General features: G+C 33.0%; 2 protein-coding genes across 2 annotated transcripts; both read left to right on the forward strand.

The window, feature by feature from the left end:
• Positions 1 to 840: 840 nt before the first annotated feature.
• On the forward strand, positions 841 to 2,095 carry LOC138882224 (uncharacterized). Its single transcript, XM_070162726.1, has 3 exons — positions 841 to 1,059; positions 1,418 to 1,550; positions 1,662 to 2,095. Exons 1-3 carry the CDS (start codon positions 841 to 843, stop codon positions 2,093 to 2,095), a joined length of 786 nt encoding a protein of 261 aa, XP_070018827.1.
• A 20,281-nt stretch (positions 2,096 to 22,376) lies between these two features.
• On the forward strand, positions 22,377 to 26,457 carry LOC104235871 (protein SUPPRESSOR OF MAX2 1-like). The gene is made up of 3 exons (XM_009789697.2): positions 22,377 to 23,795; positions 24,160 to 24,460; positions 24,551 to 26,457. The coding sequence occupies exons 1-3, from the start codon at positions 22,543 to 22,545 to the stop codon at positions 26,156 to 26,158; spliced, it is 3,162 nt and encodes a 1,053-aa protein (XP_009787999.1). The 5' UTR covers positions 22,377 to 22,542; the 3' UTR covers positions 26,159 to 26,457.
• The last annotated feature ends 463 nt before the right edge of the window (positions 26,458 to 26,920 follow it).

The raw sequence follows: 26,920 nt of genomic DNA on the forward strand, positions 1-26,920 counted from the left end.
CTTTTATATTAGACCAAATAATTTAGGCTTAGTACTTATTATTTCCTCCTTTATGGATGATTTTAACAATTCTATACAACCAAGCTTCTAACATGATAAATACTTTCCTATTGAAAAAGTTGTATTTGTCAAATGCGATTATAAACCGCATGTATATGCAACTTATAAGTTCCATTTAATAATAAGTAACGTTGGAATACTTTAAACCTATATACTCTTCAAATTGCTACTATTTTGACACAGTTATTTTGCAATATGTAAATTTTATTTTAAAAATATGTCCGAGTGCACATAGAAAAATAGTCAGCTTGATCCTCGTGCTCTAACTACGTCACATAAAGTGGATCACAATGAGTACTTTTATTTTCAAACATCAACCAACTCATGTCTAAACGTCGTGATTTGATGTAAATACTAGATATATTCAAGTAACTATTAGAAATATGCTTTAGAAGCTGAAAATAGTAAAATTATTTTACTGTTTCGGCTTAAGAGTTATTTACTGCAGTAATTTATTTTGAATTTGAAATAATTTTGAACTAGTCTTTAGGAGTGAACTAGTCTTTCGGAGTTTGTTATTTTCAGCAGATTTTATGCTGATTTTTAGGTCTTTTAAGTTGGCATTTATCTTATAAGTTGTAGTCCAGATGCAGTGAAATAATAGAATTTTCAAATTCAGTTCCTTTTACATCTATTTCGGTATACTCTTTTTTTATTTTCTTGTCATCTTCCCCGGTTATTTCCCTTAATTTCTTTTATCAAGAACCAACAATTGGTATCAAGAGCCATCTTCTTAAGGGACCTAAGTAAAAAAAATTCTTGAGTGAGATGGAGACTTAAATGAGCTTTTCTCAATTGGCTCATCAAGTCTTTGATGGTGAAAATTATCAATTGGGGACAGTGAGAATGGAGACTTATTTGGAGGCTTTAGATCTTTGGGAGGCCGTGGAAGAGGATTATGAGTTCTTTCGCTGCCAAACAATCCCACGGTGGCCCAGATCAAGAGTCACAAGAAAAAGAAAACCAGAAAATCAAAGGCGAAAGCAACTTTATTTGCAGGTGTGTCTGCAATAATTTTTATGAGAGTTATGGCTCTCAAATCAGCAAAAGAAATCTGGGATTATCTAAAGGGGGAATATACGGGAGATGAAAGAATTCGAAGCATGAAGGTGCCGAATTTAATAAGGGAATTCGAGTTGTAGAAAATGAAAGAATCTGAGACCGTCAAAAAATACTCAGATCGGTTGCTTGACATTGTTAACAAGGTAAGGTTGCTTGGCACTAAATTTAAAAATTCAAGAATTGTTGAAAAAATTCTTGTTACGGTGCCTGAAAATATGAAGTATCCATAACTACCTTGGAAAATACAAAGGATCTATCCAAGATTACCTTGGCAGAATTATTAAATACATTGCAGGCTCAAGAGAAAAGGAGGCTTATGAGGCAAGATTGTATGGTTGAAGGAGCCTTGGCAACCAACCTGAGAACTCAAAGCAAGGGTAATAATGCAAAGAAAAATTACTCACCTTATCAGCACTGTGGCAAAAAAGGTCATCCACGGTTCAAATGTTGGAAGAGGCCAGATGCAAAGTGCAAAATTTGCAATCAACTTGGTCATGAAGCTGTAATTTGCAAAGGCAAATATTAAAAGCATGAAGCAGATGCCCAAGTCGTCAATGAAGAAGAAGAAGATCACTTGTTTATGGCAACTATTCTTTCAATCAAGAAATCTGATTTTTGGTTGATTGATAGTGGTTGTACAAACCACATGACATATGACAAAAATCTTTTCAAAGAATTCACGTCTATGGGAAATAAGAAAGTCAGAATTGGGAATGGTGATTATATTCTTACTAAAGGAAAAGGAATTGTCGCAATCCCAACAAAGTCAGGTACTAAGAAAAGTTCGGATGTTCTTTATGTTCCTGATATTGATCAAAATTTATTGAGTGTTGGACAACTAATGAAAAAAGAATTTAAAGTATCCTTTGAAGATAAACATTGTTTCATTTATGATGCAACTGGACTTGAGATTTTAAGGGTTAAAATGAGAGGTAAAAACTTCTCATTTAATCCAACCGAAGATGAAAAATAGAGCCAAAAGAATCTACAAAGTGCAGATAATCCTCCAAAAGAGGACATATGTGAAAATGACGCAAAGAAGTTGTTAATATTTCAGAAAAATAAAATTTAGAAGAAAGTTGACAAGCCTCAAGGCAAAATGCAAATGAAGCCGAAAAAAGAGCCAACTTATTTCATTGACAATCATGAGATGCAGCAAAATAGAAAATTGAACTCAATTTACTGCAAGTCCAAAGATCAGTTGGCAGATTTACGTACAAAGTCGCTTCCAGTTAAAGGTTTTCAAGGCATAAATTCAGAATTTACAGCTTCAAAAGCAAGGAGGAGTGTTAAAAATATGCTTTAGAAGCTGAAAATAGTAAAACTATTTTACTGTTTCAGCTTAAGAGTTATTTACTGCAGTAATTTATTTTGAATTTGAAATAATTTTGAACTAGTCTTTAGAAGTGAACTAGTCTCTAGGAGTTTGTTATTTTCAGCAGATTTTGTGTTGATTTTTAGGTCTTTTAAGTTGGCATTTATCTTATAAATTGTAGTCCAGATGCAGTGAAATAATAGAATTTTCAGCTTCAGTTCTTTTTACATCTATTCCAGTATACTTTTTTTATTTTCTTGTCATCTTCCCCTGTTATTTCCCTTAATTTCTTTTATCAAGAACCAATAGTAACTTTATATGGATTAAATCCTTACACTTGATCTTTTGGATGAGGGAGCATAATCATAGTTTCATCAGGACAACTTCTTGGAGCAGCTTGTGAAGGACATGACTCAAAGCTTGTGCCATCCACACTAGTGCACAAGGTAACCTCAAGTAAACATGAGTATTGTTTTATGGGATAACAAGTGAGATAAATATTAAGGGGACTAGGAGGAGGAGTTATGAACACTTTTTGCACATCGGCAACAATATCAGCTCTACTAGCAGCCAAGTTATCACAGGCAACAGTCGCACTTGTTTTCAAATAATTAATCAAGATGTCTGTGTTTTTCTTGCAGACTCCATGCTCGTGCCACTCGTGTATCCATAAGGCCCTTTTGTTGGTGGTGCCTTTTCTAAGTTGTTTCCAGAATTTTTCAAAGTTTTTGTTCTTAATTTGAATGATTCCCAATCTAATTAGACGTTCAAAATTTATTAGTGTCTAATATGGGAAGGGTTTCTTGTCCTATGAGTGGATTCTCAATTTTTTAATGAATTCTAACTATTACCATTTTCTATTATGAAGATGTATGTAGAAGAAACAATATATTGATAAAGAAATTTTTTTTCCGAAGTCAAAAGAGCAATTAGGTTGAAAAAATAAAGGGTCTATAACCATCTTATTATCCTATAACACTATAACATAGACCAATTAAACGAAACGAAAAAAAAAAGACGATGAAGAATCCATTGAGAAGTGTACCTATATCCAAGGTATCTATTCTCGATTTGTCTCGCAAACTACAAGTCAATATTTACGCAATCAAGTCATTACAGTAGGTAATCGCATGTAAATATCTCTATGAAACAAAGCAAAAGAAGAGGCGGAATGGAGAAAGGAAAGGGACAAGGGCGGTCTTGCTTGGCAAGAAGAGTGCTGGTTCGGGGTAGAGTACAGTACTAAAGGTCCTCAGACTTTTAGGCGGCTTTTCTTTTGGGTAGTTATTCACCGTTGGATCTCACTAATACAGCCCCATATAGTTTTCGTTACCGAGGTTATTTTTTTTTCATTGTTCCCAGGAATTTTTTGGGGAATCTGCTCCTATGCTGCAAACAGTCAAATCTGAACTGAACTCTATCGCTCTTCTTTCTAGATGTTAAATGATAACTTGATAGCAATGGTAACTTAATAGCGGATCACAGAACTACATTCCTAGACAAAAATCTGATGTAAGATTGGAAAGGAAAGGTACTTATGCAAACTGCTAGATACTGATGGTAAAAAATAATATCTATAAGTATGATCATAATATAAATTTTTCCCCTAATCTCTAACAAATTACTCAAACATAATATGATTGCGCGCTATCTTTATTCATACTTTGAAATTCAAAATTTGTTTTTTAACTTTTAAAAAAATAAAGATAATGTTGGCGTGCAATCATAACATTATATTTTGAAAAAAATACTGTCAAAACAGACATGTCGGATACAACAAAGCAACCAATTGTTATTTGGTAGCTACATAATTGTCTACGTTTTTTTTAGTCTTTACATAACTTTATTTCCCTAATCTCTAACAACCTTCTCAAACATATTATGATTGCGCGCCAATATTATTTTTATTCATAACTTGAAATTTGTTTTTTAGATTCTAAAAAAAATCAAAGATAATGTTGGCACTCAATCATAATATTATATTTTGAAAAAAATACAGTCAAATCAGACAGATCGGATACAACAATATATCTATAATATATGATCATAATGGAAAGCTCAGTGAATGAAACCTTATTGGGACAGTACTTTTCATCAAATGAAAATTATTGTGATATATCAAACACACAAAAGCATCCTAAAGAAATAAGGTTTAACTACTATATACTGATGGTAAAAAATATTTACATTATTAGGCCAACTAGAAAGTAAATATAAGTCAATTTCTATGATAAATTACTTGGCAACTAGGTAAAAAAAATATGAGAACAGATCTCTTATACAATATTAGGTTTTACTATAATGGTCGTGTAAAATACTAAGGCCAATATAAGATAATTTCAACAATAGAGACAAGAAATGGTTGTTGATTTTCAAATACTATGATACCCTGAAGAAAACTGGCTATATTTAGTTGGCTTCTTAAGAATCAATCTAAAATGCTATTATTTGCTAAATATAATGAGAGCATACAAATAGAAACCATCAATCACGGAGAGATGTGATGGGATGAATAAAAATAATCAAAAATTTTGGGTTAGAGTTCTCAGGACGAAAAACTTGATAGGGAGTGTTTCCCCCTTAATTGATCTTACACGGTGCAATATAAATTATTTGGGCTACAAAATAAATACACGACACCGGGGAAAAACCAAAAAATTATATAAACAATTATTTTAAGAAAAACTGTTGCAATTATTGTTTTGTTTTAAAGCTGGGAAAGCACATGATGAATGATTCTAAGACAGATTTGGACTTCCATTAGACTTACAAAACTAATACTAATCTAAAGAATATAATAACCAAACTTACCAACAGATTATAGATCTGATTAGGGCTTTTGAGCAGTGGCGAAGTTAGAAATTTCTCAAAGGTTGTTCAAACTTAAAAGAAGTGGAAAAAAATTTCCCGACAAATTAAAGGGTGTTTAATATATGTTATATATATAAAACCTAATATTTTACCTATATATAAAGTGTAAGTCTTCAACAAAGGGTAGTCAATTAACGACCCTTGGGAGAAGTAGAACAAAAAAGATAAATATTTCAATTGATTTCGCCAAGATTTTTTCTGGAATTCATGAAATTTCAATGGACAGAGCCATGTCTATTGGGCCATATATATCTGATTTTAGAGTTATTATTGAGTTCTATACTTATGGATCAATTCAATCATTTCATTGTTCCAAAGAATTGGATTTCTCTCTATTTTAAGCAAGGCCCAAGGGTAACAAAGCAGGTGCAAAGTGCACAAATAGTCATTTTTAGGGATGAAATTTATGGATTAGCCAGTACTTATTTGTCCTTAAATTTTTTAATAAATAAATCTTAATTTCGAGATAATTCAGGACATTTATGCCTCGAAAAATTGAATTGAAAAACTGAAATTCAGGACTAAAATAGCAGCCGTTTAGAGTGACTACCTGGTGTCATTTCTACGCGAGACAGAATTATTGGGCTTAGTTGGTAGATGGGCCTTAGGAGTTTGGGCTTCTGATCCAAAAACCTCAAACACAATAAGGTAAAAGAGTTGGCATCCACAACAACTGAAGTTTGGGCATACAAATATTACTCCATCCATTTCATGTGTCACTATTTTATATTTAGCTTATTCCAAAAAGATATTTCTCTATATTGGAAAATAATTTAGTTAAAAACTTCTTATTTTACTTCTATTAACATATTTTTATAGCCGTAAATATTTTATGTGTGTGTAATACTGCAAGTTTTAAGAGTCTTTCCTTTCTTTTTCTTAAACTTTGAGCTCAATCAAATATCACCACATAAATTGAAAGAGAGAGAGAGAGAGTAAATGGTAAAAAAAAAAAAAAAAGTACTCCGGTCTATGAACTATTATGCATTCACATAGGATCTGAAGAATGGTCATACACTAAGGGTCTGATATAGGTTGTCTACCTTGAAGCAAATATTACTAGCTGATTTCACGACTCGAACACGTAATTTATAGATCATACAAAGATAACTTTACTATTGCTCTAAGATTCTCTTACTGAGTAAATGGTACTTTCATTTAATCATGTCCTAGTACCTAACAACCTTGGTGTCACCATACGTTTTTAACCTTTTAAAAAGACAATTTGGAGAATGACTTTATGGTTTAATTGAACCCCAATAATCACTTGTATTATTCACTAATGTGAGGTTTAACTTTTAAGTGTCTTACGTAGACTTGTCTTCCTTTTACATATCTATCCAAAAGGATAAGTGTGATTCTTGGAAACAAACTCCCTTTTTCTTATTTTTTTAATATATAAAGTTGAATGCATGCTTGTGTGTAAAGTTTAATTGATTAGTGTTAAACAAAGCCGTAATTTCCACACCATTAGTGGAGAAAAAGTAGCTTTTTTCCTTTGCCTTTTTCATGTGCGATTTTCTATAGTTAGAAATTTCTAAGGATTCCTTGTTGAACTTGAAAAGTTGAAAAGGAAAAAGATGCCTTGTTCTATCAAACAAAGGGGTTTTGGTATCTCTTCATATATTGTCACTTAGTGCATAAATTGAGTGGTTAATTTTGTGAGTTCTCAATTTTAGAACGATAATTTTAAGTGTCAATAGTTGGTTTTAAATTTGATACTTGTACATATTCTGATGTCTCTTAACACAATATATTATTAGAGCAAAAGTTACGGGGTTCTAGCGACCCGTAACTAGGCTTATAGCTCCGCCCATGTGCAGAGACGGAACCAGAATTTAAATTTTATGGGTTCAGATTTGCAATTCTACAACATCTCATCTAATATATTTAATAATTTTTGATAAAAGTACACGGTATAAGCGAAACGTTATGGGTTTAGATGAACTCATAGCCTCTACACCGGGTACGCCCATGCCCTTGTATGTTAAAGTTGGATCGAATTTAACCATAACAAGTAAAGTATCTCCACCCCAAGCATCCCACGTTACGCAGGATCCGAAGAAGGATAGCATTTCAAGGGGTGTGATGTGTATAACCTATTCTAATGCAAAAATTTATGGCTGCTTTCACGGCTCGAACTTATAACCTATAAGTCAATAGAGATAATTTTACTGTTGTTCAACGCTTTGATCATAAGATGTTAGAGCATGAAAAGTAATGGGACAAATATACATAGAGATGATGGGTAGGTGCATTCATCATCATCAACAAAGCTTCACTATGGTTTTTCCAATTGGTGAATAATTTACATGTCAAGCTAAAGCAAGAGCCCATATTTCGTGGGATTGTATGGCCATGATGAGTAGTTTGAGATGTTGACATAATGAAGGAAAAATTCACAAATTATTGAAAATTACTATGAAACTCTAGGTAATTACATTTAACTCAATTTATCCTTTCTTTTTTCTTTGAATAGATTGACACTTGACATTTTTGCGTAATAAACACTTTTAAATTATAATATGTGCCTCAATTCCACGCAAGATAATATCGACTATACAATTTCTCATAATCATGTCTATTGTAAGGATTTATTATAAATTGATTAATTTTATACGTTGGTTGTCAGCTTACCACAATCTTTCATCTTTATCCGAACTTGAAATTAGCAATATGAGTTTGCTAACACATGCGGTTAGTGATCAGCCCCAAATTCAAGATTAATTTTCCCAATTTCAATTGTGAAGATAAGATGTGAGGGAAGATATAACTAATGATTAAATGAATCAAATTAAACTTTATTTTAAGTTGAATTCCCAAAAGCTAGAAGCCCTTGATCCTTTAATAGAAAGAAAATTGCTTTTGAAGTTTCTTTATTTCTTTTGATTTAGGGGCTATGTATGATGAAGTTTGGTAAATATTATTACCAAACTAATATGTACTTTGTCTTTTCCATATCGAAAGTATGTTAGCCTTTGTTTGGGGTATTATAATTTTTAGTTCGCACCAGAAACTACTTATATCTTGTAGTCGAAAAAGTGTATAAAATTTGTATAGTTTTGTGTATAACATACATAATGTAAATATATATACAAAAAATATACAAATTTTATATTTTTTTTGCTAGTATTTTTACAGCGGCTATACAATATCATGTTTCCCTTTTGTTTCATGACTGATATTTATATTAGGACTCCGATTAATTTGGATTCGAGCAGCGCAAGTCTCATTACATAGAAAATATGTCTTTTTTTTTTGTTTTTCTTATTTTATTTTCGGTTTTACTCCCTCGAACTGAGATTTTTATTTTGAATAAATATATTACCATAAGGGTTAAAAGATTCTTAGCTTCTATTTGCATAAAAGGGAAATTTTACTTTTGGTCCTCGAATTTTTTGTTAAAGTCGATTTGTGGTCCTTGCATTATCATAGTTTAGAACATCTAACCTTCACTTTTGGTAAAACAAGCGGATTTAATACTTGGAATAGAAGAGTCAATCTGATTCGAAACAAATATTATAATATTCTACACTTTTTGTGTCATTTGCCTTTCTTTCTCAATTATTGATTCCTTAAATTATACACCCAATTATAATTAATTAATTTTAATTATCACTAACTCACAATAGGCTAAAAGGTGGCTTTAAGATGTGACAGGTTTAAGAGTGTTTAAAGGATTAAATAAAATAATTAGTGTTCCAAAATTTCATCCAATAGACGTGCATAATTACTAGGAGGAATAAATTAGCTAGAATTTTTAAATGACCAAAATCAAAATCATATTGGATTAAAATAAACTAAGCATGCCAATTCACAGAGTTGGTCAATTTTTGGGATGACATTGACTTTTTTTGAAAATTTGAATACCAAACAGAACTCTAGTTTGCTTTATGACCTATAAAATTAAAAAAGACAAATTTTCAAGTGTAGAATTAACTAACTTTATTTTAAGAAAGTGAATAAAAATATGATCAGAACAAACAATAAAAATAAAACAAAAAATACTAGAGATTGATGATGAAAATAACAAAAAGATGGATTATAAAGGGCAAAGCCAAAGTAGAAAATGCTTAAAGCCAAAGAGCAAAATTGTGGAAAAAATGTGATTAATGACTTTCTTGCCAAGAATTATTCAAAAAAAGAAAAAAACCAATTCAAACACACATCACAAAATTAACTTTTTTCCCCATTAGATTCTTTCCTTTTAACAATGATGACACAATTCTTCTAGTTCTAAAAAGCAATAGTCAATCGCTTGATTGGTGCATCCCTCTCCTAATTTTTCTCATCAAAAAGCAAGTTTACTTGCCCCATTTTTTGAAATTAATAAAAGTAAGAGTTCAAGTTCCATATACTATTAATGAAATTTATTTTATATTATCAGGACACCTAAAAAATAGATGCAGATAAATTATCCGTAATTAAAGAGTTAGTACTTGAAAATAAGATTGATAGTCTGCGACTAGGAGGTCACGAGTTCGAACCGTGAAAATAGTCTCTTGCAGAAATGCAAGGTAAGATTGCGTACAATAAACCCTTGTAATATGACCCTTCTTGAATCCCGCGCATAGCGGGAGCTTAATATACTAGACGGTCGTTTTTGTTTATTGATTGATCTATACCACTTCTATCCTAAAATTAAAAAAGTAAAAAGGAAGGAGTGGAAGCTTCAATGTCTATTGCTTTGAACACAAGAAGGTACCAAAAACTTTTTAGGGTGGGGTGGGTAAGGTTTGGGGGAAGAACATGGGGTGGGGATTGGGTGGGGTGGGGTGGGGGGAGAGGGTATCAATTACCTCCAAGGTGTGAGTAAGTTGTTGTTATATGTTTGCTTAAAGTTTGACCTTAGATAGCATGATTACCATATGTTATTCTTCATATGTGCATAAAGTTAAAATGTGGGGCTTAACTTGCACTAGTGAAAAGAGTTATGGGCCCTATTGTCTCATAATACTCCATCAATTAGCCTTTGAGAGTAGCTTTTTTTCTTGATCATAATCCTATCAATGGGCAATTTTGAACTTGAAGTAAGAAAAAGGACCTCATAGTTTTGTTATTTTTTATAGGACAAAACAATGACACCTTAGCAATGACAGAGAAAAAATCTTTACAAAATTTGGGTCCCTTTTTGGTTATATTTAAAAAAACTATTTTATGGGGAAGAAAAAGGGCCTTTTTGTCAATCATGTATCCTCCATTATTGATAGGGCCTAATATGGAATTAAATTTCTTATTATATTATGGTGTAGTTTGATTTTTCTTCTTCTTTTTTCTTTTATTATTGTATTTTTTTCAACAATGTTGTTACTATAACTTTTCTCGAGCCGAGGATCTATTAAAAATAATCTCTCTGCTTTTACAAGGTAGGGGTAAGGTCGCGTACAAACTATCCTTCCAAACCTTACTCTTGGAATTATACTGTATTTTTGGTTATCGTTGTTGCTATTTTTTAGATAAAAAATGATGAAAGTGATCTATGGAAGGTTTAAAAAGTATTAAGTTTGAGGTTGATATGTAAAGAAATATTATGGCATCATGATTTAGGTGTGAATATGTTCAAATAAAAGCAAACTAATCACTACCCAAAGGGAAAAAAGAGCTTTATTTTGCCAAATAGTAAATTTAATTAGAAATGGTGTTCAAATCTCAACTCTCAATAATAAAGCTGAAAACAATTTTATAAAGAAATTTCTGAATATTATATATCACAGGAAATCAATGCACTTTTTATTTTTTACTAAAAGTAACTTTTTTGAATTTTATCATACATCAAGCATACAACAACAACGATAAATATGCCTCAATAATAAATTAAATTCATATCGGCCATTTTAATTTTGGTTGTTTGCTCCATTAAACTCATCTAAACTTGTCCATATATCAAGCAAAGACAAGTAATTTTGATAATTTCTTTTAAACAGAATGCAAGTGTTTAATAGAAAATGTAAAATTTGTGGACTATTTTAGTTTTTAACCATCCAATGCATATAAGTCAATATTTTTCCAAAAGATACCAATTTCTAAATATGGCTAGAAAAGATAATAGTGAACTTTTAGACAAGGTGTATTATTAATTTTTTTATTTTTTTTAAAATTCTGTAATTTGACGTAAAGAAAACATTAATAAAATGCTTGAACTGCTGTCACAGAATTGAGAGATACATTTCAACCATAATAAATTATTGTCAATACTAATTTGCCCAATTGGACTATATTTGGACCATTAACAAGAAGTACTATCTCTATCCCATTTATTAATATCATACCAAACCAATTTAATACTGTCCTTCATTCTAATAAAGTTGATTGAGTATGATATTTACAAGATCAACATTGACCAACTCACTAAATATTAAAATATTGAAAAAAAAAAAAAACATTTGTGTAGATTCCATCTCTTAAGCTTAGCATATTCGTTTTTATCTTTTCTTTTTGGTATCTAAACTAAAAAGATGCTCGCCAAAGAATATAAAAACTTTCATAATTTCCTACTCCATAAATTTATTCGAAAATAATTACTAAATTTCTATCTTGCTATAACTATATATGATTTTATATAAGAAGTCATTTGGTTTTCAAACGAAGTCTTGCATAGATTATATTAATGTGGGGATTATAACACAGTAATTAATAATCATCGAGTGATGAAGCACATATAATTTTGTTACGGATGTTTGATTCACTATATTAAAAATAAGACATATTGTGTAAAATATAAAATTATAACAATTTGCCCTTGTATTTAAAGTAAATAAAACATACAAAGATTAAATCAAGGTTATTTTGATCTTTAAGGTACTTTATTCACGTAAACCTAATCTTTATTCCCTGTTGTATTGGATACAAAATAATATCGAGATTGCAATATAAAATTATATTGGTATTACTTACATCATAAATAAAATGCCAACCAAATACAATATACAATAATATTTTCTTAATCCAAGCAACCAAACAACACCTTTAGACTAACATGAACAAATCTAAGATAGAAAATACTATGTTGTTTATAAGTTTATAATTTCTTTTGTTTGAAAAAGAAATTAATATACTTCTAAAGTGGACCAAAACCAAACTTTAGGTGATACCAAGGGACTAACATTGAAAGGAGAGAAAACCTCTCTTACTTGTGAGTTGTGAAGGTGTTACAACATCTCATTTTAATTCTCAATATTTTCTTGGAATAACTCGTAAAAATTAGAGGAAGATTTATGGCAAGTTTATAAATTCGATTGAACCCATTATTTTTTACACAAACATACAAATTTATTTGTATAAATTCATTATATTTTGAATTTTCCATGTATTATTAAAAGTGATATTAAAGAGAAATAGTTCGATAACGAAGCATGTTGTGTTCACGTAGATCCGAAGAGGATTCCACCTCAAGGAGGCGGCCAGAGTGACTGGTTACCAAAAATACAGGTCTCCATATAATCGTAGGACCATGTATGGGGGTTGACGCCTACTTAGTGCCGGAAGATTAAGGAAATTGGTGATCTGATGAAAGGGAAGCTGGCGATCGAGCTATCGATATTGAAAATATTTTCAGATCCTTAATTTTGTTGCGAGAAATCATTTATTTATTGGCAAAAGCCCTGATAAGGTTATTCGCTTTGCATCAAATCAACTTCTTTCTTGTAAACAACTCGTAAAAATTGGAGGGAGATTTATGACAAGTTCTATAGATTCTATTGAACCCATTATGTTACACACGAACATGCAAATTTATTTGTATAAATTCATTATATTTTGAATTTTTCATGTATTATTAAATGTGATATTAAAAGAGCAGTTTGATAACGAAATATCTTGCGTTCACGTCGGTCCGAATAGGACTCCACTTCAAGGGGTGGCCTGGGTGACTGTGTACCAAAAAGACAGATCTCCGTAAAATCGTAAGATCATATATGGAGGATTGATGCTGTCCAGTCAGTGGCGAAGCCACATGGTCACAAAGGTGGTCAACTGACTACTCTTCGCCGAAAAATACACTGTGTATATAAGTAAAATATTACGTTTTGGAGGTATATAACACATATTGAACACCCTTTGTTAGATTTTTTCCCACTTCTTTCAAATTTGAATACCCTTGGAAAAAATTCTAGCTTCGTCACTGTGCACAATGTTAGGAAGATTAAGGACGTTGGTGATCTGATTACAGGGAAGCTGGCGACCGAGCTACCGATATTGAAAATATTTTCAGATCCTTAATTCTGTTGCGAGAAATTATTTATTTATTAGCAAAAGCCCTGATAAGGTTGTTCGCTTTGCATTAAGTTAAACTACATGTTTCACCGCTTGTACGGCCCTCGTCAATTTCTTTGAGTTTCATTATTAGGAAGATAATTTTATCATTGTTCTAAAACTCTCCTTTAAAAGTAAAGAGATCTTATTAAAAAGTTGAGTTATTCACCATTTAATTTCAAATTTCTTTTAGTAATAATATAATATAATCTCTTCATTTAAAGTTGGTCTCATGTGATGAGGATGTCACAGGTTCAAGCTGTGAAAACAGCCTCTTGCAGCAATACAGGATAAGACTGCGTACAATAAATCCTTGTAGTTCGATTCTTCCCGACCCCCGCGAATAGTAGAACTTAGTGCACCGGGCTGCCTTTTTTCTTCGTTTAATTAACAACATTATCTAAACTATGATTGCATGGATAATAAAGTGTATAAAACTATTTTCAACATCAAGAAAAAGGAAAGAATTTCTTCTTTTTCTGTTTTTTTGTTCCTTTTTTTTCGGGGCGGTAAAAAAGGTGGGAAAAGGAATGAAAAGTCAGGAGTTCGAAAAACGCGTAAAAGGCAAGTGAAAGCGTGCGTTACCAAAAGGGAATATGATGATGATTTTTGTTTGTAAAGACTTCACAAAAAAGTAGAGATTTTTCTATTTAATTTTTCTTTTATTCTTACAAAAAGTTATGTAAAAAGTTAAGAATCCCAAAAAAGCTTACCATTTGTATCATTTGAGGGTACAATTTACTGCTTGAATATTAGCAAGGCCCACACCTACATAAGTACATATACTTTGTTCTACCTAGAGCCTTCTATTTTCAAATTGACATTTTTTATTTTAAAAAAATGTAATTCGACGCATGAAATATCTCGCATTCATGAGTTTGAAAAAGTGTCGCACTCCAAAAAGTATGATATAGTTAGCCTATTTTTATGCAAGCATCAATGTTTGATTCTACGACTCGAACCCGTAACCTATAGGTCACATAAAAATAATTTTATCGTTGTTGCTAGGTTTTCCTTCCAAATTGCTATTTTTTTTATAAACATATGATATCTGGTATGCACAGACCCGACTAAACCAAATTTTGATCGGGTAGAGTTTATTAAAGGAGAAAACACTCTCTTCGGAGGAGTTCTCCATTCACTGGGTACAAATCCGAGCTTTATAACTAAAAGTACAGAATTTCATTCATCTCATCGCATTCCTTATTTGTAGCGAAGCGATTTTTATCCAAAGTATGTCAAGTGACACACCTGCATCCAAAAAATATAATGCATGCCGGAATGTTTAATCTTGTTGTATATTCCCTTCCCCGATTGGTTGTGACTGATGATTGGGTGAGGAAGAGCGATTATGCACGAAGGGTCTTTCCGTGCCATGTTTTGATAATTATGCACGAAGGGTCTTTCCGTGCCATGTCTCTAATTATTTATGCACGAAGGGTCTTTCCGTGCCATGTCTCTAATTATTTGAGCACGAAGGGTCATTTTGTGCCTTGATGTGAGAGTTATGTGAGGAAAAGCACGAAGGGTGATGCCCGTGCACTATATTTGACAGTTTTGGTGAGAATTGAGAGTAAAAGCATGAAGGTTGGTGCCGTGCAGTTGTTGATTCACTTGCTCTTTTTCATAGATGCTAATTATTCAGTTTCCATCTCTCTGTTCGTTGGCCTTATATCTAAATTGTTACACCCCACAGCATGTCCCCTCCCTATTATCTGTTTAAATTCTGTATATCTTTCCGTTGTTGCACATATATCTGTACAGGTTATTTGAGGTAGGTCCGGTCTAGCCTCGTCACTACCTCGCCGGGGTTAGCAGCACATGGGGTCGGTTGTGCTGATGTTACACTTCTGTGCCCTTTTTGTGCACAGATTCGGGAGTAGCTTACGGACCGCAGTAGCAGTAGATTGGGAGCGTGCCTTCAGTCTAGAGACTCCTAGGTAGTTCGCTGGCGTGTGTGGGCCCTGAGTCTCATCTATTTTATTTCTGTTTGTTTTCATCGTATCGAAGCAGACTCCTTATGTATTTTCTTTCAAACTCTTATTTGTAGTATCTTATAGTAGTCCGTGAGTATTGTGACACTAAATCTTGGGTAGAGGATGATGTTAATTTTTCCGCATTTTCGTTCATTTAATATTAAATTAAGGCTTCCGCTTGAATTTATTGTTTTTATTATTATCTTGTTGAAAATTAGTTGAAAAGGTATGTTAAGGTTGGCTTGCCTAGCTCCGACAGTAGGCGCTATCACGACTCCCGACGGTGGGGAATTCGGGTCGTGACAACTCCACTTCAAGGGGGTGGCCTGGGTGACTGTGTACCAAAAAGATAGATCTCCGTAAAATCGTAAGATCATATATGGAGGATTGATGCTGTCCAGTCAGTGGCGAAGCCACATGGTCACAAAGGTGGTCAATTGACCACTCTTCGCCGAAAAATACACTGTGTATATGATCACAAAGGTGGTCATGTACTTTATAACTAAAAGTACAGAATTTCATTCATCTCATTGCATTCCTTATTTGTAGCGAAGCGATTTTTATCCAAAGTATGTCAAGTGACACACCTGCATCCAAAAAATATAATGCATGAACAGACAATGTTATATATATATATATAATCTCCTTGAATTTTTTTATTTATTTACTTCTTTATATTTTAACTCTTTTCGTAAAAAATCTTCTCCTTGGTTGTGTAACATAAAAGCATCACAAAGAAAATGTTAGTTGAAAAAGGAAAAAAGTAAAAGTAAAGAAGGGAACAAATTTTATTAAAAGGGTACATGAGAATCAACTAATGGTTTCTACTTTTCATGAAAATTCCTTTGTTCTCATGCTTAGCTTACAACTTTCCCAATGATATTGGACTATCCCTGATCTTCTAGTGGATTTTATCTAATTAAATAATTCAATCTCAAAATTCTATGAAATTCCTCTGTTTGTTTTTATTGGAATAATTTATATAAAGAATAAAGTAATGTGAGGAGATAAAGGTGGATGTAGGTATGTAGCTCACTTAGAATCATTAATTTATTTTATTCCATTCTTTAAACTTGATAATCAAATTGTTATTATTTTTATTAACCTCCAAATAATTAATACTTGGCATATTTATGAAACTTATCTATAGAGGTAATTTTGAAGCATAATTTCAAGACCTTAATTGTATATAGGTATGTAATATGATATAAATTCAAACACCTAATCTAAAGTTAGATTACCAAAAAATCAAATGTAATAGTGATAATCACGAACTTTCTTTAAAATATAAATAAATGAAAGTTAGTTAGGAGCAATAAAGGTACTTGAAAGCTCTATTCCAAAAAAATAAAAAAATATTAATAAAAAGAGAATGCTTTGTACGCCAAAAAAATAATAAATTCTTACATGCAGGGTGTTTATACCAATTTTATTAATATATGACACATATTTTTATAAATATAATTATTACTACATTATCATTAATTAATGCATATTTTAATTTTAATTTATTATTTAATTATGATAAATTAATATAATTTGATATTAATTTTTTTAGCGGGTAGATTTTACCCAGAAAATAAGGTAGGCTTAACAAACCTCTTAGCTATTTAATTAAGGGATGTTTACTAAAAATGAAAGTCCAAAATAGACTGCTGCAGGCGAAATAAATGATAGAGAAAAGATGTTGAGTAAGAGTTAAAAGTTTACTAATTAAAGGCATTTGTCGTTTTCTAGCAAATAAGGTTTTTTCTTAATAAAAAAAATTGAAATTCTTATTTTTTTTTTTACTTAAATGGCACATTAAAGAACTATGGATAATAACTGGTAGGCATAAATTATCACATGAAATGAGAATTAATTTATCTACCATATCAATCTACTTTCTCTTTATTTTGGATATATATATTTGCAATTATCTACCAAAGGCACTTTCCTATTTTAATGTCAACAATAAAGACTTTTTAAGTCAGGAAATACCTTAAAGATAAAATATTTTTTGGATTATCCAAAAATGTGATGAAATGGTTAAAGTTTCTCTATTTTAATATGAAATTTCAGTTCGATTATGAAAATAGAGAAATTTTTAATAATGATTTTTTTTTCTTAATTGACGCAATGGATGCAAAGTTGAGTTAATCACACACAATGAGATTTAGATTTCAAATAATTAAATTTTAAAAAATGTTAAACATCGTAAATTAATACTTTATTCATTCATTTTACAAGATGTTTAATCAGATACGAAATTTAAGAAAAAAAAATCTTGACATACTAAAAGTATCAGTGAAATCTGCTATTTCAAACGTGATCATTATATTTTATATAAAAGAATATTAATAAAAATAATAAAAAATTTAAAATTAAATCTTTTTCAAATATAAGCCTGCATAATTTTCCTTAAATAAGTTAGAAAATAAAGTATCACATACATTAAACAACAAAGTATAAATTTAGGGTGAATTTAGAGGCTTGATTACATGTTTACATAAATCCAATTATTTTTGTCCAAATCCTCTCGCTCTCTTTAAATATCTATAAATAAGTATTGTAAATTCAATTAAAGAAAAGCAGCTCGATGCACAAAAACATTCTATATTCGTGCAGGGTCTGGGTAAGGATCGCATTTAAGGAGTGTGATATAGATAATCTGCTTTAATTCAAGCATTAGTAATTATTTATGTGATTCGAATCCACAACCTATAAATTCAATTACTGTACTCCTTCTGTCTCATATTATCTATCGTATTTTTCTTTTACACGTCCCTTAAGAAACATTAACTAGGAAAAGGATTAGACTATTTTACCCTTATTTATGTCTTAAGATAAAATCTCATTTATTGAATATTTATTCTATTTATGTATTATCTTTATTTTCAAGAACAATTATTACTAAGGGTAAAAAAAGAAAAAAAATAATTAATTTTATTTTAAACTTTTAAAATGATAAATTTGAGATAATTATTTTAGTAACTTAGACTGATAATATAAGACGGATACAACAACAACAACAACCCAGTATAATCCCACTTAGTGTGGTCTGGGGAGGGTAGTGTGTACGCAGACCTTACCCCTACCCTAGGGTAGAGAGACTGTTTCCAAATAGACCCCCAACATCCTTCCCTCCAAGAACATCCCACCTTACTCTTGGGGAGACTCGAACTCACAACCTCTCGGTTGGAAGTGGGGGTTGATTAGTGGAGGGTAGTGTCTTATGGGTTGCTTACCATAAGACGGATGGATTATAATATTAAATTGAATTCGCTATTAAAAAAAACCTTTTAAACCGTACATTAAAGGCATTTATTGAATTTTAAGAAGAGAGGTGGTCCCTAGGGTGGTTGGGGGTGTAAAAGATAAAAGTGAAAAAGGAGTAAAGTATGAAAATAGCCCGTGCGATGCCTTTTGGCAGCAGTTGCGTGTGAAAAGCAGAAAATTGGTTTAAAGGTAAACACGAGTAAGTGAATCTACACCTTACCTCACGCTTCTACAACTTTCGTGTAACTCACTCTCTTCATTTGCTCTTCAATACTTGAACCTTGTTTTTTCCTATTCTTACCCAATATTCGTATTGGAACCTGATTAAATTCGAATTCATTCGGAAAAGTAACATATTGGAGATGAAATATTGTCTAACAAAAGCGACTCTACATCCAGGACTCGAACCGGATACCTTTGATTAAAGATAAAAAAGTATATGTCATTCTACCATATCCCTTCTCGATAAAGACTTGAACCTTGTTGTTCTTTTATTACTCATTTGGTTTATTATTTTAAATATAATGATATTCCTAGTTATTATATGAGATTTTATTAATAATAAAATGAAAAAAATAAAATTTAAAGAAGTTTCAAGCAGAAAAATATATATATTTTAAACAAATTAAAAATAAAAGAGTATCATATAATTATTTTTGAAGTAATACTATTTAAAGAGAGAGTGTAAGGGGGAGGGGGTAAAATAGGACATACTTTCTAAAATTATTATAAGCATACATCAAACGAGTCACAATTTAATGAAGACTTTATCTTAGATATGACATAACTATAGAAATAAAAGCTTAAAATAGAACTATTTAGCATTAAATAGAGGAACCCACTAAAATTAAGAGCAAAAAAGTTTGTGCTTTGTAATATTTATTAAATGATTTTTAAGGGATATATTTTTTAAGGGGCTTAGCTCCACTTTCTCATCTTAAGAAAAAGGACAAACTAAAAAATCAAGTTATAATAATTTAAAAAAAGAAAAAGAAGAAGAAAATAGTAAAGTAGATACACGCGCCAGAAAAGTGTTTGGTATACTTGTGTATGAATAAAAAGTAAAGAAGCAACTAATTGCAAAACAAATGAGGAACTAAAAAGGCAGTCAATCTAGTCATAGTGAATGAAAAAGGAAGAAGAAAAAGCTTTTTAGAGATAATTAAAAAGCAATCTTAGCTACTCATGAATCTCCTCATCTCACTCTTTAAAAAGGTTTCAACTTTTAGTTAGTACTATTATTTTATTTCTTGCTTCTCTCTCTCCCTCCATTATCTTTTTGAAAAATAATACAATGACAAAAGATTGTTTTGTTTATGAAAAAAATAAAATAATGAATCCTTTAAGCGTATTGTCTAGTGGTCAATGAAATAAATCAATAATAACAACAACAAATCCAGTAGTTTTTCAAAAGTAAGATCTGGGGAGGGTAAGATGTACGTAGTCTTACCCCTTCCACTGGAAGAATAAGGAGACTGTTTCTGATAGACTCTCGGCTAGAGAACGACTGGAAAAGAAAAGGTAATTGCAACAAGTAGGAATAGCATCAAGATAAAATAAGATCGAATCCAAGAATGCAGGTAAACTCTAGATCATCAATCTCCTCGTTACCTTGTATTATAGATCCAAGATATTTGAAACTACCTCTCTTGGGGGTCAACGAAATAAATCAAGAATCATAAAATTTCAGCTTCAATTCCTTGAGTCGTGGGTCCATCGGAAATAGAATTTGTACCTTTACAAGGTAGTCTTAGAGTAATTGGTAAAGTTGCTGCCATGTGATCAGGAGAACACGGTTCGAACTGTAGAAACAAGCTCTTGGAGAAATGCAGGGTAAGACTGCGTATAATAAATCCTTGTGGTCTGATCCTTCCCCGGATCCCGCGCATAACGGGAGCTTATTTCACCGGATTACCCTTTTACCTATAAAAGATAGGGTTAAAGTCTTCGGACACACTATCGTCTCTAAATTTTACTTGTGAAATTATATTGAGTATGTTTGTTGTTCTTGTGTTCAAATCTTAGCTGATGCAAACAACTAGGTAATTTCTTCTTACCGTTTAATATTTAGTGAACAAAATTATCCAATATTTAATTGGTAAAAATAACAAATAATCATATAAATTAGTCAAAATATGCGTAAACTAACCCCGTATCATAATCAACGAATAACAATAAAGCAACAATGAAAAGGTGAAACCATTTTGATTAAAGAATTCAGAAAACGTTGTAGTAATAAGAAAAAGATGACACAAAAAGTAGGGCAGATTTGGTTTTTTCCTCTGTCCACAGAGCATTTTCCAGAAATCTTTGCAACTGAAAGTACTTTCACTTATCTCCCTTTCTTCCATAAATTCTCTCCCCCTACCCCCTTAAACCCCACACCCCCCTTAACCCCCCCCCCCACCTAAAACAACAAAAAGGGAACATAAAATAAAAACAAACAATACCATGTCCTCCTTTATCTGTCTTGTTAACTTTTTTTATGCTTTCCTACCATCAACAATTATTTATCATACATAAAATTTAAAATTTAATAATATGATAATTTATCATAAATTATTTAGTTTTACGTTGATCGTCAATTTAATGAAAACTTTCTCCTTTTCGAAATTCATATTGGTTACATGAGTGAGCTCCTCATTATTCTTTTATTTTTGATTGAAGCATAATTTTTGTAGTTTGAAGATAAAATTTTAAATTTTGATGTAATAACTTTCTAATATATAGATTGTTACTTTATTTAATATTTTATTTTGTTGCTATTAATATAAAAACATATATCAATTATGAAAAACCAATGAAAAACCTAGGACTAATTTAAAGTTTAAAAGTTTTCAAACATAGGAATATATTATTTTCTTGGAACAACAAGAAAATAAAACCGAATAAAATAAAGGGCAGCCTGTACATTAAGCTCCCGTTATATGCGGAATCTCAGAAAAGGTCGGACTATAAGAATCTATTGTACGCAGCCTTATCCTACATTTTTGCAATAAGTTGTTTCTACAGCTCGAACCCATGACTTCCTAGTCACATGTTAGCTACTTTACCGATTCTGAAGGGGAGCCTTGGCATAAATGATAAAGTTACTGCCATGTAACCAGGACGTCACAGGTTCAAGCCATGGAAACGACCTCTTGTATAACTGCAGGATAAGATTGCGTACAATAGACCGTTATGGTCCGGCCCTTCCCAGGACGCTGTGTATAGCGAGAGTTTCGTGCACCGGACTTTTTTTTTTTTTTTTTCCAAAGCCATATAAAATAAAATAATAACAACACTATTATTTACCACCAAAGGATGTGGTGCAGTGGATGAGACTGCTCCTCCCTTAACCAGAAGTCTCGAGTTCGAGCCATGTGTATGGAAAAATACTTGGTAGGGAGTGCTTCCCCCTGAATGGGGTCCTATGCGGCGCAAATTCGGATATAGTCGAGCTCCAATATGGATAACGGATATCGGGTGGGGAAAAACAACACTATTATTTAAATCTTTTAGCTTATGTCATAATAATAGCAAGTAAAAAAGGGGATATTTTTGGAGGAAAGAAGAAGTGAGGTGGGTATTTAATGAAAAAGAAGAAGACGGTGTGCATGTGTTGTTCATTTCCTTTTATCATCTTCATCATCATCTTTCCTAGAGAGAGAAAAAAAACTCAATAAAACTCTCTTAAATTTCATCTTCTCCTCAAAAATTTCATTTCTATAGAGTTGTGTACAATATTCTTATTTAATTTTGGTCAAAATTATGAGGGCAGGTTTGAGTACGATTCAACAAACGTTAACGGCAGAGGCAGCAGCCGTACTAAACCACTCAATATCCGAAGCCGGTCGCCGTAACCATGGTCAAACGACGCCGTTACACGTGGCAGCAACCTTACTCTCTTCACCCACCGGATTTCTCCGTCAAGCCTGTATCCGTTCACACCCTAATTCATCTCACCCGCTCCAGTGCAGAGCGTTGGAGCTTTGCTTCAGCGTCGCGCTGGAGCGGTTACCTACTGCACAAAATATGCCATCGGGGACTGAGCCCCCGATTTCTAATGCGCTTATGGCCGCTTTAAAGCGGGCACAAGCGCATCAACGTAGAGGTTGTCCTGAACAACAACAACAGCCGCTTTTAGCGGTTAAAGTTGAATTAGAACAATTGATTATATCTATTCTAGATGATCCTAGTGTGAGTCGTGTTATGCGTGAGGCTAGTTTTTCTAGCCCAGCTGTTAAGGCAACAATTGAACAATCGTTGACACAATCTGTGTCGACTCCGTTGAATCATAATTGTCTTACTGCTTCTCCCGGTTTTCTTGGTGGTGCTCGCAATAACAATAGTAATGATGTTACTTTGGCTACTTTTAATACTTCTCTTGGTAGTTCTCGCAATATGTACTTGAATCCCAAGTTGCAGTTACAGCATCAGGGTGGGGGTTTGGGTGGAGGGGGTGGGTTAGGGGTAGGGGGATTGGGGAATTTACAAAGGAGTGAAGAAGTGAAAAGGGTGTTGGAAATTTTGTTGAGAAGTAAGAAAAGGAACCCGGTTTTAGTTGGGGAAAGAGAGCCGGAAAGTGTGGTGAAAGAGGTTTTAAGGAAGATTGAGAAAGGGGAATTGGGAGAAGGGGTTTTGAAGAATTTACAAATTGTTCAAATGGAGAAGGAATTAGATAAAAACGAGATAGTGAACAAGATTAAGGAATTGGTAGGGATAATTGAGGGGAAAATTAGTAGTGGTGGAGTGATTCTTGATTTGGGCGATTTGAAATGGCTGGTTGAGCAACAGCAGCAACAACCAGCTATGGTTTCTGAGATTGGAAAAGCAGCAGTGGCTGAAATGGGAAAGTTATTAACGCGATTTCGAGAGGGTAATAATAGATTATGGTTGATTGGTACAGCAACTTGTGAGACTTATTTGAGGTGTCAAGTTTATCATTCTACTATGGAAAATGATTGGGATCTTCAAGCTGTTCCTATTGCTTCAAGATCTCCTCATCCCGGAATATTTCCAAGGTATTTGGTTTGCAGTAATTCTATTTTTGAGTCGCTGTATTTGGCAACTTGGGATAAAATTGAATCTTTGAATGTTGAATATTGATCTTTGGGAACATTTTTTAGTCACTGAATTTGATAATTTGGGATAAAAATTGAATCTTTGAATATTGAATATTAATCTTTGGGGAATATTTTTTGAGTCATTGAATTGACATTTTGGGATAAAAATTGTATCTTTGAATCTTTTGTGTGTGTGTGTAATCCAGTAATAGATGCTCTTTCTGGAATTATTCTTTGGATGTTTAGATATCTGTATATGTTCACTTTCCTTTTTTGGTTTTAGAGCGATCTTTTGATTTGGTTATTGGTTTGAACCTTTTAGGCTTGGAAATGAAAGAATTCTTGGAAATTCCTTGGATCCTATGAATCCACTGAAGAGCTTTAGCGCCACCCCAGTGCCTGCGTTGCTGAGGCGTTTACCTGAGAATTCAAATCCGAGATTGAGGACGTCGTGTTGTCCCCAGTGCAAGGAGAAGTTTGAACACGAGTTGGCAAAACTTGTATCCGAGTTTGAGAATTCATCTGCTGAAGAAGCTAAATCAGAATCTCCTCGACCTCAGTTGCCTCAGTGGTTGCAAAATGCCAAGCTAAAGAATGATACTAAAGTAACTAATCTGTCGCAGGTATGCGTTAGTACTTAATTAATGAAAACGTAGTATGACTTTAACTGCGTGCGAGTGATGAATCTATTCTGTCTTTTGATGTCTTTGCAGAGTAAGGATCAAGGACTTTTGCAGCAGAAGACTCAAGAACTGCAAAAGAAGTGGAACGATACATGCTTGCAACTTCATCCTAATTTCCAGCACAATGTTGGTCATGAAAGAACAATGGTATCACCTGTTCTCTCTATGCCGGGGTTGTATAACCCGAACCTGCTTTTGCGTCAACCTTTACAGCCTAAGCTACAACCGAGCAGAACCCTGGGAGTGAGCCTGCAACTGAACACCACCCAAATGGCTAGCCAACCACCGGAAAAGGCAGCGACTAGTCCTCCACGCAGCCCTGTTAGGACTGACTTGGTTCTAGGGCAAAAACCGAATGAAACTACCGGTGAGAAAACTTTGGAAGCTCAAGCGAAGGACTTCCTCAGCTGCATATCTTCTGTGCCTCAGAACAAGTTACTTGACAAATTTGCTAGTGCATTAGATGCTGATACCTTTAAAAGGCTTCTCAAGGGTCTAATGGAAAAAGCGTGGTGGCAGCGAGATGCATCCTCTTCTGTAGCTTCCGCTGTGTCAAGGTGCAGATTGGGGAACGGGAGACAGCGCGGTGGTGCATCAAAGGGTGACATATGGCTGTTATTCACTGGTCCCGACAGATTTGCCAAGAGAAAGATGGCATCAGTTCTTGCTGAGCAAATGTGCGGAAACAGTCCTATAATGATATGCCTTGGTTCACGACGAGATGATGAAGAGTCCGATGTAGGTTTCCGTGGCAAAACAGCTGTAGACCGTATCGCAGAGGCTGTTAGGAGGAATCCACTTTCAGTTATTATGCTCGAGGATATTGATGAAGCAAATGTGCTAGTTCGTGGAAACATAAAACGAGCCATGGACAGAGGTAGGCTTACCGATTCACATGGCCGTGAGATAAGTCTAGGCAATGTTATATTCATCCTTACTGGAAATTGGTCTGCAATGAGCCCCGAGAGCTACAGGAATGAGTATTTGATGGAAGAAAAGAAACTCGTCTCGCTAGCTAGTTCCAATTGGCAGTTAAAGTTAACAATGGGTGAAAAGAGTGCTAAGCGACGAGCGAGTTGGTTGCATGATGAAGACAGGCTTACAAGACCTAGAAAAGAATTGAATCTAGGACTTGCATTCGATCTTAACGAAGCAGCAGATTTTGAGGATTATAGAACTGATGGATCTCACAATTCGAGTGATCTAACTGTTGAGCACGAAGAAGAACCCGGCCTTGAAAACAGGCGATTCTCAGTTGCATCAGTTCCTCACGAACTCGTCAGTTCAGTGGACGATACCATACAATTCAAGCCGATTGAATATCCCTTTGCTCGACGTGAGATCAAGAAAACAATAAGCACGAAATTCTCAATGGTCGTCGATGACAAGGTCTCAATCGAAGTGGAAGACGATATAGTAGATCGGATACTAGGTGGATTATTCTGTGGTCGGACAAGCCTAGAACAATGGGTTGAGAAAGTTTTAGGGCCAAGTTTCGATCAAATCCAGCCGCGTCTATCTTCTTCCGACGAGAACATTATCGTTCGACTTCAGCTTGAACTGCATACAGACTCCAATGTCCATAGCAATGGAGAATGTCTGCCTAGTAAAGTCACAATAGTGGAAGATGGGCAGTAGTGAAATGGTATTTTCCTCTATTCCTCTTGGGTATATTTGTAAATAGGAAAGACTTTGTGGCTGTGGAACAAACAAAACAGGATAGAAAGGGGGTAAAAAAGCAAAAGATTTACCACACAAGAGTGAGATGTTGATAAATTAGAGCAAATCTTGAAAGGTCTCAAGCCCTTTTTTTTAAAATATTTTTTTTAAAATATTTTTGTTATAGTAAATCTTGTACTAGATATTTATTATTATGAGCCATAATTAATAAGATGGAGGAATTCCTCCTTTGGAAATTCTCCATTTTTCCTCTGCAAGGATAACTTTGTATACATCTCTTCATTGAATGGGTCAAAATACTTGTTAATGCCACGTTTAATAAGTCAACCATTTATGTAGGGATTACAACAACTTTGCTCCAAAGTTATGCAAACACACTTTTTATTTATATTAATCTATTTAAAAAAGAATAATACTTCCCCGTCTCATAATATGTGTCGTGATTCTTTTTTGTACGCCCCTTAAGAAAGAATAGTTTTTAATTACTTTACCTTTATTAAATGCTTTTTCAATTTATATGTTATCTCTAACAATGATATTATTCATATTTTTATTAAATGTGAATGCAATTGATTATTAAGGGTTAAAAAGGCAAAATATTATCAATTTTGTCTTGAACTTCTAAAACGACAAATAATTTGAGACAACTATTTTCAGTAATCACGACACATATTATGAGACGGAGGGAGTATATTTTTAAAATCTTAAAATAACTAATTG

Source organism: Nicotiana sylvestris, chromosome 11 (genome assembly GCF_000393655.2).
Source record: "Nicotiana sylvestris chromosome 11, ASM39365v2, whole genome shotgun sequence".
Taxonomy (NCBI): Eukaryota; Viridiplantae; Streptophyta; class Magnoliopsida; order Solanales; family Solanaceae; genus Nicotiana; species Nicotiana sylvestris.

What these genes read in the sequence shown, in the direction of transcription:
- LOC138882224 (XM_070162726.1), top strand. Translation starts at nt 841, where the DNA reads ATGAGCTTTTCTCAATTGGCTCATCAAGTCTTTGATGGTGAAAATTAT. An exon ending in GAAAGCAACTTTATTTGCAG is followed by an intron (nt 1,060 to 1,417) that starts GTGTGTCTGCAA and finishes AATACATTGCAG; the next exon opens with GCTCAAGAGAAAAGGAGGCT. An exon ending in TCAGCACTGTGGCAAAAAAG is followed by an intron (nt 1,551 to 1,661) that starts GTCATCCACGGT and finishes AGCATGAAGCAG; the next exon opens with ATGCCCAAGTCGTCAATGAA.
- LOC104235871 (XM_009789697.2), top strand. Translation starts at nt 22,543, where the DNA reads ATGAGGGCAGGTTTGAGTACGATTCAACAAACGTTAACGGCAGAGGCA. An exon ending in CATCCCGGAATATTTCCAAG is followed by an intron (nt 23,796 to 24,159) that starts GTATTTGGTTTG and finishes TGAACCTTTTAG; the next exon opens with GCTTGGAAATGAAAGAATTC. An exon ending in AAGTAACTAATCTGTCGCAG is followed by an intron (nt 24,461 to 24,550) that starts GTATGCGTTAGT and finishes ATGTCTTTGCAG; the next exon opens with AGTAAGGATCAAGGACTTTT.